General features: G+C 36.9%; 1 protein-coding gene across 1 annotated transcript; it reads left to right on the top strand.

The window, feature by feature from the left end:
• Window positions 1-2,906: 2,906 nt before the first annotated feature.
• On the top strand, window positions 2,907-14,657 carry LOC103155927 (protein NLRC3-like). The gene is made up of 7 exons (XM_007577819.2): window positions 2,907-2,994; window positions 3,106-3,828; window positions 6,900-8,688; window positions 10,632-10,808; window positions 12,203-12,379; window positions 12,648-12,694; window positions 12,988-14,657. Exons 2-7 carry the CDS (start codon window positions 3,375-3,377, stop codon window positions 13,509-13,511), a joined length of 3,168 nt encoding a protein of 1,055 aa, XP_007577881.1. The 5' UTR covers window positions 2,907-2,994; window positions 3,106-3,374; the 3' UTR covers window positions 13,512-14,657.
• The last annotated feature ends 967 nt before the right edge of the window (window positions 14,658-15,624 follow it).

The following is a 15,624-nucleotide window of genomic DNA, read 5'->3' as shown; positions in this document are numbered from 1 at the left end:
GAGAGAAAGGGGGAAGACGCTGCTTGAAATCATCAAGGCGGAAGACGCTACTTGAAATCATCGAGGAATCTCTTGCATATGAGGAGAATCCCGACAGCCTGAGACGGGCGTAGAGGGGAAAATCCGGAAAGGTGCTGACCATGACGGCATGCGGAAGTGAGAGAAGCTTGGCGGGCGAAGGAAGATGGCCTTTTGCTGCTTCCATCAGATCCTCCCTTTTGATTCTGTCGTTTTTCTTTACGTGGCATCTTTAAACAGGCTGTTCCCTCCACGTAGAGCTCCGCAGTTAGCTACCTTGACTCCCTGACTGTGCGGGAGGTAATGCGTCGTGCATCACGGGCCAAAGGGGTCAAAGTAAACGAGGTGACCGGAGGGCTTATGTTTTTCGGAGGTGGATCGTGGAGTAAGTGGAACCCTAGGCAGGTGAGAGATAGGCGGGAGAAACTGCTTGAAATGATCGAGGCTGGGGCCGGGAGAAATCTCTTACATCCGGGGAGCGTCTGAGGGGAAAAAGAAAGGACCAACGCAGGATGTGAGGTCGAAGGACGGGGAATCACGAAGCTGTGGAGGCGCTGAGACGTGCAGATGAACGGATTGAACGCAGCTGGGAAGCGGCTGACGGCTTGGGTGTGGATCCTTTATGCAGAGCCTGATTGCTGATTGAACACGCCGGGTGAGGTCCAGTGCTGAGGTCGGAGATGAGCATGACGTCGATGGGCGAATGGAGGGGGCGGAGTCTTCCAGTCTGAACTTCCGCTTTAGCTCCATTTCTATCCATGTTTAATGTTGCAGAGTACAGTCTTTTTGCAAATGAATCAAAGTTTGAACTGGCATTGTTGTGCATCTTTTATCTGGTCATTTTGTGCAATATTTAACAACTAACATCAAAAAATGGCACAGAACAAGAATATTTTTTTCCACTCTGATTGGCTGCTGATATGCCCACCAAATCTAAGTTGACACCTGTTAATATGAGTTTTATTCCCATGGCTTTTTTTATTCTCTGGGAAACTGTTTTTGACGATAAATACAGAAACAAGCATAAAAATGAAAACAGCAACAATTTGAAATTTATTTCGAACATGATACAAATATAAAAAGTAATATAGTACACAATAAGAAAAGTGAATAGAAAAGAAGAAAAGAAAGAAAAAAAATACAGATATCTGTTAGTGATAGTAATATTAATAATGAAATAATATTCAGCACAAAGTAGCCTACAAATTCTTTGATGGGGGCGTCCCCCTATCCTGTAATGGAAAGGGGGACGCTGGCCCAAAAAAGGTTGTGAAACACTTAAACGAAAGAGCTCCTATGACCGCCAGTGTTCTAACCATGCTTCCTCGTCAGATCTTCCTACCATAGCGTATCTAGACAGCTCACACACATACATTTGCGAGAAAAAATTTATGCATGTATGATTTTTTAATAGTGTATATGTGCAATTTTAGTCATGTGTGTATATTAGTCTATAGTAGTGTGTGTGAGAGAAAACAGTTTTCGTCCTAAACGGCCCCTCACAGCTTCGATTGCCTTGTCACTTTGCTGCTGTTACACTGGAATTTCCCCACAGTGGGACAATGAAAGATATATTTATTCTGTTTTATGTCGTTGCAATCATAGACAGTGTTAAGCTTGTGCCAAAATACAAATGGAGCAAACATATATGAGATGTAAATGCTATGCTACATGTGGTTCTTTATTCACAAATATAGACGCTCACATTAGAATCACTGTGTACTCAATGTGAACCTCTTTAAAGATCGACTATGAGTCACCCTTAATATAGTCACCCTTAGAGGTTTGGGTTAACTGTATTTGAGCCTAGCAAGCAGTAGGATTGATGCATATGTCTCCACAAAGACAGCAAGAGCACCCTCCAAAAACACTATTTTGAGTGTGCAATCCACAGCGCGTTATAAAAATTTAGAGGTGCATGGCAGCGTGATGCGTGTGCACACCCTTGCGCCCAGTTTAATGTGAACCGCCTAACTTAATCTGTCTTTGCTATATTTGCTATATTATTGTTGTATAAAAATATATATATTTAGAATAAATAAACAATGCTTAGCCTGGCAAGGCACCATGCTGCCAGATTTACCTGTTACCTTATAATATGCCCAGCTAAGTGTTAGCCAGTATTTGTCAAATTTTATTTCTACTACATCTGACAGTTGTTTTTGTTTCAAGTCAAAAATGTCTATTTTGTAAACATCTTAATTTACTGGGTGAGTTCAATGCATCTTATTGTTGTTTAGCTGAGTTTAAATTGTTGCCAGGAAGAAATACAGATTGTTTCTACACAATAATTCTGAAAATAGTGTTTCTAACCGTGTTACAAATATGAAGTTATTGTTATTCCTAATGTGTATTTTGCAGTGACAGGAGATGACCAAAAGGAAGTAATTCTTAAGGAGTTGAGTAAACATGTAATTGACAAAAAACTTTCTGAGATAATAAAGACTGATCAAAGTGGGGAAAAGAATCCAGTCAAGTTTGAAGATTTATTTTCCCTCGAGAAGAATGGGAATTCCACCAATGTGCGAGCAGTACTAATGAAAGGAGTCCCTGGAATTGGTAAAACATTCCAAAAAAGATTGTTCATGATCGACTGGGCAAAAGAAAAATCCAACAAAAACATAAAGGCTTTAGTGACCCTTGAATTCAAGGAGTTGAATACAAAGAAGAATGAAGTAAAAAGCATGGAATCTCTGCTGGATGATTTTTTCAACAAAAAAAATGCTGTGATTTCCATTGATGATAAGAATAAAATATGTTTTATTCTTGATGGTCTGGAAGAATGCAAACTTCCTCTTGACTTTGTAAACAACAAAGAAGTTAATGACTTGACTGAAGCAGCATCAATGGATGTGCTGCTGACGAACCTGATCAAAGGAAAACTGCTTCCTCATGCTCATATTTGGATAATTTCTCAACCAAAAGGAGTTGATAAGATTCCTTCTGAATATATTGAGAAAACTGTTCACTGTCAAGGTAAGAATATTTGTCTAAGTCAATTACTCTTAATTTAGCTTCTATATTTTTGACTTTGTTCAAGAGTTATATGATTTTATATCGTTATATAACTTTGCTTTGTTTGATTAGAAACCGATAAGCAACGAAAGGAGCTACAATCATGTCTGAAAATTAAATTTCGGGAAGAAATCACTGATGAAAAAGATGAAATCAGTCATCCAAACCAGAGAACAACAGAACATATCATCAGAAGAGAAAATGGCTCTGAAGAAGTGGAAAGTAAGGAGAACAAGTTTACAAAAGTGGCATCCACTTCTGAGATCTTCAAAGATGGGAAAGGAAAGAAAACTAGAACAGTGCTGACCATTGGAGAAGCTGGTGTAGGAAAATCTTTTCACATGAAAAAATTTATAAAAGAATGGGCTAAAAAGGGTAATGATACCTGGCCATTTTTCACCTGGATCAAGGATGCCGTAAGCAGGGCAAAACCTGTAGAACTTTTGTTTCTACTTGACTTCTCAAAACTCAACTTGATAAAAAATACAAACATCAGTTTGTTTGGGTTTCTTAACTATTTCTTTGAGGAGACCAAAAATATCATCATCTCTGACTATTCCCAGTTAAATATTATGTTTCTGTTGGATGGACTCGATGCATATCAACATTTAGACTTTGAAAAGTACAAAGAGAGTTCTTTGACTGATGTCAGAGAACCATCCTCAGTCGATGTGTTACTAGTAAACCTTATCAGAGGAAACCTGCTTCCAAAGGCCCAGGTCTGGATAACCTCTCAGCCTCCAGCTGCAGAGAAAATCCCTGATGGCATCATTGACAGACTGACAGAAATACGAGGTAAGATCTGCAGATGCTAATTTCTTACAATTAGATTGAACTTAAATGTATTTTCTAATATTTAGACTGTCATCAGTAAAATTACAAAATTTTGACATTTAGTTAAAACTACATAAAATTATATTAACATTTATAAATTAATTGGCCATGTTACTTTCAGAAGGAGTTTCAAGGATGAATTCTTTCCATTCCAGAGAGCCATGAATGTACAATAAAAATAAGTCTCAATGAAATTAGTGCTTAGGTTTCAGGTTATAAAAGCAACTCAGAAACTGACAATTAAGTTTCATTTATTAAAAGTGAATAAAGTTGATAAAAAACAAGATAGACACAAAATATATTTAAAAAGCAGGGTTTCCCCCAGTGTATTATAAGCCTGGCGGCCCGCCATGCTTTACTAGCCCCGCCGCCAGGCTAAGCGTTGCTTGTTTATGTTTCTAGGGAAAAAAAAAAAAAATCGTTTTTTAAAGCCGGGCTGCAAGCGTCTCTTTTACTCTTAGCATTTCACCAGCAGACCAGATTTATTCTTAAGGATAGATTTATAATAGATAGGTTTATAGTTTATGCATTTAAACCCGACAGCGCGGACCAATCACACCGCTGGCGCGTCCACGCTTTGCCTCGTGCGCTGGCGCTGCTTCACCTCAGCGGGGTCGCGCTCGCCTGCTTTCACTCAAACTGGACTCAGGCTGACCTGTATGGATATTTACATCAACTTACTGTGAGGAATTATGATCCTTTGGAGAACTCTAGGTAAGAGTTTAAAACCTGCCGCGTTAGCTCTGGTTGCACAGCTCAATGTGAACCGTAGGAATAACTTGTAGCGAATTCAGAGGCGCGTTGTGGAGCGGTGAGAATGATTTATCTTTGTGAACGAACAACTATATACGGCGTTTACATCTAAACTCGCTGCCCAGCGTGTGGCTCTGTGTCTGTCTTCCCTGTAAAGTTCATGTCTGTGGTCCCGGTTGGCCGGAGAGTTTGTGGATAACGAGTAGCGCTAACCTGATCATGCAGGTTCAGCCCGCTGAGGAGCTTTAACGCTCTCCTCAGAGTCATGCATCACGCAGATTTTATATTATTTTAGTATTATTTTTCCGGTTACACGATGCATCAAACCATATCAAATGCGTTGTCTACTTTTGAGTTAATGCGCGCGGAGATCTGAGAAACTCATCCCATAAACTCGACCAATCAGAATAGTTTCTGTGACGCTTATTAAAAACTCAACAGACACGAAATGGAAGAGCTACTAAAGCCACATTAGCAGCATTGAATTAAATCTCCTGTTTGTTGCGCATTTCAATGTCACATGCTGTTCTTGTTTTTTTTTTTTTCTTTAATTATGTAAAGCACCTTGAAATGCCCTGTTGCTGAAATGTGCTAAACAAATAAAATTTGATTGATTGATTGATTGATTGATTGATTGATTGATTGATTGATTGATTTCTGCGTAGTGCAGCACATTACCTCATCATGCAGGGCTGGTCCAAGGCTGTATGAGGCCTTGAGCAGAATCTGATTTAGGGGCCCCTTTTGTTGCTAAAAATATCAGCACCTCTAACAGCTTCTGTGTTAGATTTAGTGAAATATGGGAGAAGAGAGTAGTTTAATTGGCCAGCCTAAAAAGCAATAAGTTTACTAAATTGGATTTGTAAATTCAAAGACTAAACTCACAGCATCAGATTGTTGCTAATGTAACAAAACAATTAACTATGAATATTGTTCTTTGAAGTTTTACAAAGTAAACTTGCCAGCTCCTTAAAATCTTGTATTTAAATGTTAAACAATTTAAAAACATTTAATTTATGTATGCCTAAACAATTGAATCAAATTTAACAGCATTGATCATCTCAATAAACAAGTGTTACATTTATGTATCTGTGGTCTGTTTTAAAATATTAGTGTTTATGGGGCCCCTGAAGCTCTTGGGGGCCTAATGGAGCTGCTGACTTATTTTGGATTAAACAGAAGTGCAAATTTGTTGTTTTTAGACTAGTTGTGAGTTTAAATAGCATTTCACTCGAGATCTTTTCCCGTAACATATAATTACACAGTAATACTTTTACATTTCCTGTCAACTTAACATCTTTTAATACGAAACACGGTGGACCGCCTCGACGCCCCGACCACCGGGCTTAGCAAGTTTTCTGGGGGAAACCCTGAAAAGCAGTAATTCCACTCTACATTTGACAGATTAAACAAACAATAACTGAGGTAACAGTCACACAACAGGCAAATGTGAAANGCTCCGCTCCCATGCTGACGTAGAGGAATCCTCTCCCCTTTTTATTCCAGGGCACTTGTCAGCAACTGACCAATCAGCGTTGCAAGAGATGTACATCTGTGCTCCCAGTTGCTCTTTCAATTCTCACAGAACTGGCCCGAGTCTGTTTCCAGCACCTTTCTCTAAGCTAGGCTGACTGTTGAGTTTCAGCACCAGCAGGTTTAGATCAGGGTCTCTTCAAGGTTGGAAGGCGAAAGGCCGTGCTGTTCCTTTGTGCAGAAGTCGATGTCACTTTACTAGTTGAATCTTATGACACATTTCTCATAGAAGTGTTACATTGTAGAGTTATTATCTGTCTCCTTATGTTTATCGGTCCACACATTAAAAATCAAAGTACCTGATAAGCACTCTTTGCATATCAGGTACTCAGAATTTCCTGGTGCGTTCACTGACAGTCTGCACCATAAAATGTATAAGCACTGCTGTACACATTACAACTCATAATTTTAATTCAACACTCAGCAGCAAGAAATTGCCTTGACAAAAATCTATGATCCCAAGTAGATTTTGAGTGATCTGCAGAAACCTCTGTAGTTTTAGGTTTTAGTCTCCTGTGTGCTTGGATTTTTACTACATAAACCCCCATAAACTCAAAATTGCACAAGTTTAGTTTTTACAACTCATTCCTTTGTCACACAGAAACAGGTCAAAGTTTGCAATTGGTAGTCATTTATTGTTCATGTTTTTATATTTTGTCAAAAGAATATATGGAAATATATAACATTGTTTTTTTCCCTAAAGTATTTAATCTATGTTTTTGTTTATTTACATTGTATTTTTTCAGAGAAGCCTGATATCACAAGTCAAAAGAAACTCAAAAGTCAACTAAAAGATCAATTTACCAGTGTGTCTGAAGGGATTGATGGACAGAAGACCTCAGCTCTTCTCAACGATGTTTTCACTGACCTCTACATCACAGAAGGAGAAAATGCTCAAAATGAAGCCATGCAGGTTCAGGATGCAAAGTTCAAAACAACAAATGAAGAAACATCTATTAAATACTGTGACATCTTCAAACCTGCAAATAGTAATCAAAACATTACGACTGTCCTTACCGTCGGAGTGGCAGGAGTAGGAAAAACATTTGCCTCAATGAAGTACATACTTGACTGGGCAGAGAGCAAAGCAACAGAAAACATTTTTTTCATTTTACCACTTCCTTTCCGAGAGCTAAATCTGAGAGCAGATAAAGAACAAAGTTTAGAAGATCTGATTCATCAGTTCTTCCCAGCAATGAAAACATCTGAAATAACTGACTATGACAAGTACAAGATTCTGATTGTTCTGGATGGTTTTGATGAATGTCGTCTTGCTCTTGAGTTCAAAACTATCAATAAATGTAGTGATGTCAGAACAAAAACCTCAATGAAGGTTCTGTTGTCAAATCTCATCCTGGGAAATTTGCTCCCTAAAGCTCAAATCTGGATCACCTCTCGACCTGCAGCATCCAACAACATTCCTCAAGAAAAGGTTGATCGAATGACAGAAGTGAGAGGATTTAACGATGAGCAAAAGGAAAAATATTTTATGAACCGATTCAATGATGCAGAGGAGGCTGAAAAAATCTGGTCATATGTGAAGAAATCAAGATGTCTTTACATAATGTGTCACATCCCTGTTTTCTGTTGGATCACATCAAAGGTTTTGGAGGACTTTGTTAAAAGACACCAAGATGATGGACTGCCAAAAACTCTGACTGACATGTACACACATTTCCTTTTGCTCCAGCGCAGACAGACAAAAGTAAAATATAATACAGATCAGTCAACATCTGAAACCTCTGGAACGGAGACATTCACTGATAAAACTAATGATGAAACAATCCTATCTTTGGGGAAACTTGCTTTCAAAGGACTAGAGGAGAAGAACCTTCTCTTCACTGAAGAAGACTTGACCAGTTGTGGGACTGATGTAACCAAAGCTGCTGTTTTCTCTGGGTTGTTAACTCAGATCAAACGAGCAAATCATGATCTATACAACCAGAATATGTTTTGCTTTGTCCATCAAAGCATTCAAGAGTTCATGGCAGCTCTCCATGTCTTCCACTCATTTAACAACAAAGGGGAAAATGTGTTCACAGAATCCACCTCAGCAACCTCTGGCCTTACTGCCTCAGAGTTTTATAAGAAAGCAGTGGACAAGGCTTTTGAGAGTGATCATGGGGACTGGGACATGTTCCTTCGCTTCCTAGTGGGTCTCTCTCTGGAATCTAATCAGGATCTACTTCAGGATCTGATGGATAAGAATGAAAAACACAAAGACGCTAGTAAGGAAACAGCAGAGTACATCAAGAAGAAGATCAGAGAGAACAACAGTGACCCAGATAAAAACCTTAATCTTTTCTACTGTCTTAATGAGCTGAATGACGACACCCTTGTTCAAGAAATCAAAGATTATCTTAATTCAGAAGAAAAACCTTTTGAAACTTTCAGTGCTTCTCAGTGGTCAGCTTTAACCTTTGTGCTGCTGACATCAGATGAAAACCTTGAAGTGTTTGATCTTAAGAAATACCTGAAATCAGAGCAAGTTCTTCTGGGAATGATGCCAGTGGTCAAAGTCTCAAACACCACTTTGTGAGTATTTTTATAAAAACTCTTGCAAAGCTATTACTTGTCATACTTATTCAGTGTTTTAGGATTTTGATGCAAAAAACAATTCATAGCTGTTCCAGTAGCTTGTAAAATTCGGCTCCCATTTAAAGCGGAACGTACAAATACACACAAGGGGGTTACGTCACAGGCATCAGGCAAAATATGTTACACCAGTTAAATGGAGAAGTAAATAAATAGCCAAACGCTCAAATATGAAATTATGTTGACCTTTTGCAACAATGATTTATTACAAAAAACACGAACGAAGGAAATAATAATAGTTATCCTGATGAATCAGTAACCAAAACTCTCTCAAAATAAGTTTAGGATAGGTTTAATCCACTTCGTTCATGTTAGTAAAGAAACCCAACTGGTTAAATGTCCAAATATTCTTGATCCTTTTTACTACGAATATTGTCCACAAACGAGTTCCATATCATGGGAGAATTTCTCCTTTTTAATCCAAAGTCCCAATCCAAAGCGAAAAATCCCAAGCATCAAAAACCTCCACCCAAAAAATGAGAAAAAGGAGTGGTACCACCAAAAATCCCCAAAAAGAAACATAAAGTCCAGATCTCACCGGGAATGTCTTTCTTTCCCCCCTGAGGCGTCCTCTGGCCAATTGCCGTCCTCTGCACCTGGCGGCGTTCCCTGTGCACAAGCTCTAATCCAGCTCCTAAAGCGCACGATCCACGGCGCTGGGGCGAACTTTGATTTTCCGTTTTACCTCCTTTCTTTGATTTATTATTTGTTCTAAACGTTCAGTTAATTCAAGTCTCCTGCTGCACGGATCTGACGGTGAGCGTCTTCCACTCTGACGCACACGCCCCTTTTTATACACTAAATCTCAGCCACACCTAAAAATCAGCATGACCTGCCCAAAAATCAGTTTTAAAAGTGGAAACTCTGAATAATTTTACAAAGAAATAACAGCAACTGTTATACCAATCAGATGACACATTTTCTCTTCAATGTATTTTATACAGGAGAAAAACAAACAAACATAGTGGTTATGTTACAAGCTACTTTAAAAATCTCCCCTCAGGAAACAAAACATACAAATATTGAGTTGTGAATTTGAAAAATAATCTACAAATGTGCAAAAGTCCAAGGCCCTGCACTATTTTATCAGGTCTCTTTTGTTTTTAACATTGCTGTTCTCTTGTGGTAATAGTAATGCATTACAACCAAAGCTCTAAACTAGCAGGCACTTTTTCATTAAGGCTGCCTTGAAGGGAGAGTAACGCTATTAAAGTTAAGGTCAAATAGCGACCAAAGCAAAATGAAAGCATGAGATGATATTCAGTGGCCACAAAACAGAACTCATCCTTACTTTGGTAAAGCATTGAAAGCTACCTGGTTATCAGTCAAATTGGTGTTTGGCAAGTTGCGTCATTTACTCTCAGTCTATAGACCATTAAATAAAATAATTGCCAATAATCCTTTTGGTTTTTCACATATAATAAAGTGTTATTACGTTGTCACTACTTTTAAAGCTATCATGAATTTATACCTTTGAATAATTGCCATCCTTCCATCAGTTTAATTTGAACTTTAACAAAAAAAAAAACTTTAACTAAAAAAACTCACTCAATCATAATCTTCAAATGACATACTTCATTAAGAGAAAGTTATAAAATATTATTGTAAAAAACTCATTAAATTGCTTCCAAGTGTCTACTATATTTCATTAGTTCAGAATAATGCTTCATATTATTTTCTTCATTATGAACAAATACTTAATATTATACATGAGAGTATGTGTTGTTCTAGTTTAACAACACAGACATGATAACTTGTCTTTTACTGTTGTTTAAAACAAAACTCATATTTTGTTTCTTTACTGTGGTCCTTTATTATTTTAGGAGAAAACCACACATGAGTTTGTCAAATTAACTTGATTGTTTTCATGGATCTTTTTACAGACTGAGTTGGTGTGAGCTCTCTGAAGAATCTTGCAATGGTCTGACATCATCAGTGCTAACCAAACCATCCTCAAATCTCACATTGTTGGACCTGAGTCATAATGATTTACTGGATGCTGGAGTGATGCGACTTGCTGATGGGTTGAAACATGTGAACTGTAAACTGGAGACTCTCAAGTAGGTTTTTCAGAGTTGTTATTAATGAAAATAATATAACAAACCAGTTTTACAGTTAGCATCTATTTTGAGTTAAGTGTCAATATAATACAAAAGTTCTATGAAAATAGTCAGGCACTGAGAGGGATAGAACTAAAGTTGAGAGATGAGCAGCCCATGTATAAATGAAGTAATTTGAAAGTCTTCCCTTAAGGGTGACGGTAGGTCAGGAGGTCAGAGTTTATCCTGGAGCTGGTAAGTTTCCAGTTTGAACACCATTGTGTTGTGGTTAAGACACGTCACCTGACTAACCTGCTAGTGGTCAGAGAACCCGGTGACCCTGATGCATGGCAGCTTTTCCTCTGTTTGACTGTTTTAGGGAGGCTGTGGCTACAATGTAGTAGCTCGCTACCATTGGTGTATAATGTGTGTGAATGGGTGAATGAAGCACTTTGGAGTCCAGTGGACTTGATAAAGTGATAACAAGTTCAGGCCATTTACCATTTAAACAAAGGGTGTCCAAAGTGCAGTTCACTGGCCATTTGTAGCCGTTGGACTGATTTTTTTATTTTTTTAATTTAATTTTTTTTGTGGCCCTGAACTTCAGTTCAAGAATGATACATTTTTTTTTCTTGAACTTTTTACTTTTAATCAGGGTAAAAATATTAGACATAATTTTCTTGCAATGGAAAATACAAAGTACAACACAAACTATTCATCTTTTTATATCGAAGCTTATATAACGAGTAGATCCAGAGACTTTTACGGAAAAGCACCCAAATCACCTTTTATCTAATTTATCAAATGTGGCTAAATGTAGCAAATGTTTTCACAGAAAGTGACCCCAGGCCTCTCTCATACTGAGGTAAATTTGTTCAATTGAGCCCCCTAAAAATTTGAGAACTAAATGCTTTACTTTTGATACAACACACATGCAAAATCCTTTTTATATTTTGGGTCTACAATGAATAAGATCCCTTCCCCATAATAAGAAAATAAATAAATCGGACTAATTGCTTGATTTTTGTCTTCTTCATTTCTTGACTCGCGACTACTTTTGACATGATGATTTTAGCCCACCAGACAAAAAGCTTGGACACCTCTGATTTAAACCTGAGTTGAAATGTAATTCTCTGAATTACATTCAAAGAATAAAGAATGTCACGTTGGAAGCAATGCATGAGGAGATAATCAATACATTTATTGTTAGAAAATAAGCTGCAATATTGTAATGTTCAGAGACACCATGTTTTGGACTCTCATTATTTGTAGACCATAACCATCATACATCATACAATAAATAATTTCTACTCTGTGAAATAAGTCTACATATCTAATATAAAATATTGAACTTTTGTATCACTGTCACATTTTAGTGAGCTGTTTTTCTAATCTAAAATTGTGTCTTTGTGCAGGTTGGCAGGATGTCAGGTGACAGAGGATGGCTGCATTTCTCTGGCTGCAGCTATTGAGTCCAATAGAGTCTCATCTCTTAAACACTTGGACCTGAGATACAATCACCCTGGAGACAAAGGGATGAAGGTTCTCAATGCAATAGTTGAGGATCCAAATAAGAAACTTGAGAAAGTGAAGTGAGTAAATAAATCAGAAAATACTTAGTGCTATTATTGCATTTGTAACAACTTAATCTAATAAATGATGCACCATGTCTGAATAGAGTCTTTTTAATAGCAATCAGGTATTTATAAGGGATCCCACTGTTACTTAAATTGCTAGGTGTAGTTGAACATGTAGATGTCATAGTTTAAGAATTGGTGAATTAAATACACACATTGCATTGTAAATAAGATAATAATGAGCTTTCATAAAAATGAATCTTTCTTGTCTTGTTGTGCACAGCTTTGACTATGAAGGAAAACTTCGTCTAAAACCTGGTTGGAATAAATGTAAGCTGTTTTTTTTTCCTCAACACTTTTACATTTTTATTACAAGATGAAACATGTTTATCTGAAAATGCAGGTTATTAGTTACTATGACTAATAATGATCATATTAAGGATATGTAAATATGATTTTATATATCAGGAAATCACAAAATACTTAATGACTTGTAATTCTCCAAATTTAGCAGATTTAATATTTAAATGTATGGATTCACTATGGTAAAAACAGAACACATTCTGAAACTGTCGTTTAAATTTTCACAAATCTTGATTGATTTTATTCTTGAACACTTTCAGATGGAGCAGATCTTATGTTTGATGAGACCACAGCAAGCAGACGGCTTGTTCTGACTGAAAACAACAAAAAGGCAAAAACTGATAACGATGTCAAGAAGCAGAAAATGCGAAATACAGGTGACGAAATGTTCAAAAGGACCCAAGTATTTTGTGATGAAGGCCTGAAACGACTTTGTTACTGGGAAGTGGAATGGAAAGGCGTGGTGGGAATTGCTGTGGCATATAAAGATGTGGGTAGAACCTGGGACCGTGATGGTGGACTGGGATGCAACGACAAGTCCTGGAGTTTGCTCTGCTCCAAGACTGGATACAAAGCCATGCATAAAAACACAAAAGAAGAAATCAAAGTCTCTACATGCAACAAAATAGGTGTGTTTCTTGACTGGGAAGGAGGAACTCTAAGTTACTACAGTATATCATCAGAGGAGCGGAGCTTGATTCATACGTTCAAAGCAAAATTCACAGCAGAGCTTTTTCCAGCCTTCTGGTTTAAGAAAGGTTCTGTGACTTTGTGTGACCTGTAGATTTATGAGAGCACAAGTTAGAAAGTCTGGAAGCACTTAGAGCGGTGTGAAGAAGTGTTTATCCCCTTCCTGATTTCATTTTTTTTGCATATTTGTTACACTTCAGTGTTTCAAAACATTAAAACAATTTACACATTAGTGACACAATTCGACACAAAATTGAGATTTTAAATAAATGTCTTTATTATTAAGGGAAAAAAAAATTCCAAACCTACATCGTCCTATATGAAAAAGTGTTTGTCCCCTTAACTTAACTGATGAGGTCACCCAAAGAAGCAGCAATTAACAATTTACAATAACTTCAAATGAGTGTTTTACAGCTGTGCATGAATTTTGGCCCATTCATCTTTGCAGAATTGTTATAATTCTGTCACAGTTGAAGGTTTTTCAGCGTGAACAGGCTTTTTAAAGACATGCCACCACAGCATCTCAATTCAGGTCAGGACTATGACTGGGCCACTCCAAAGTCTTCATTTTGTTTTGTTTTTTTGTTTATATGGCAGAGGCCTCTGAGCTTAACTGAGGCAGTTCTTCAAATGTTGTTGTGTGACCTCTTTAGGTGCTTTTCCACTAGACGGCCTCTAACCAGTACAGTCTCGGTCCGCCTCAGTCAGATTAATTTTCCATCAGTAGATCCGGCGTGACTCAGCCCAGCTGTTCTCAGATCCTCAGATCTACTTGAAGGGTAGCAATGGCGAGCAGGGTACGGCACTGAAACAATTTGATTGACTGCTGACACTGAGTGGTTCGTGATTTACGTCATTGAAAACTCCAAACAATGTTATAGTTTAGCTGTGGACATGCGATCTGCTGTCAGAGAGCTGCTTAGGACGAAAGTGTGTAATTATAACTTTAATCACAAGCATCACCAGGAACATGTGTTGCAGCAGGATGACTGTGTTTTAGCAGAGCGTTGCTCTGAAGAACGATCAGCAATAACTAAGAGACAAATGGTGAAGCTGTGGTCAGCTTTCTGATGGAGCTGCTGTTTTGTGCAGACAATGTGAAACACTGGAACTATGTAATATTAGTTGTGATTTAAAATTTGATTTTTTCCTATAGATTTAACAAAAAAAAAAAAGTTTATGTGTGACTATTGGTTTACATCTTTTGACTGCATTACCTAAATTCAAAAGGTTGCACATTAAAAAAAAATGCCAGGATGTAATTATGATTATATGCATAGTGAAATAAACAGCTGTATTGACTCTTTATGTTTGGACCAGCAATGAATTATAAGACAAAATGAAATATCTGGGCTTATTTGAGTTCATCAGAACCAGAATCTTGAAGTTCTCAATTGCTGAGTGAGGCATGTCAAAGACAAATCCAATGACTTGAGCAAAGAGAAAAAAACTAACAATTCTTTATAATATGCTTTAATCAAAGAAATGTGTTTAATGTTTGTGGTTAATGGGATGTGTGAACTAAAATAAAAGTCGATTCTAAAGCATCTCTGAAAGCTAAGTAAATTTAGACTGCATATTTTGTATTATGTGAAATATTTTTTTCTCTGCGTTTGATGTCACTGTTTAGACAGGTTTCTGAACTTTTACTTTAAACCAGTAACATTAAAACTGTTGTTTTTATTATTTCTGAATTTTCCATGTACATTTTCAACTTTATCAAATACAAGCCTGTTATTTCAACTGTTTGATGAAATCCAGAAGATTTTTTATTGTACTTTTTTATTCTGTATTGAAAACAAATTTGGTGATTGATAAAACTGACCTTTAACTTTTTTCCTTTACCTTAAGAAAAATATTTTCTAAGACATTGAATATATTTTGTTTAACTTGTTCAGAGAAAAAAAAAATACTATCTTTTTGTATGAAGTAATTTAAAATCTTTGAAAATATAAACATGTGCTATGTATAGTTAATAAATAACTATTTTCTACAAAAATGTGTGTATGTATTTTGAAATGATAAAATTATCCAGGCACTGGATACATCAAATATTTAACTGTCTAAAAGAGAGACATTTTCTAATCTCATTGTTTTTATGTCCACAAATAAATGTTATGATTAGTTCTGTAGCATAAATGTGGTTGTGGTACTATAAATACATTTAGATTTGTCCTTCCCCTTTATATCCATGGTGCATCCATTTT

The sequence above is a fragment of the Poecilia formosa genome, unplaced genomic scaffold (assembly GCF_000485575.1).
Source record: "Poecilia formosa unplaced genomic scaffold, Poecilia_formosa-5.1.2 Scaffold456, whole genome shotgun sequence".
Lineage (NCBI taxonomy): Eukaryota > Metazoa > Chordata > Actinopteri > Cyprinodontiformes > Poeciliidae > Poecilia > Poecilia formosa.
The sequence above is the reverse complement of the archived record's forward strand: the minus strand, read 5'-3'. Positions and strand labels throughout refer to the sequence as shown.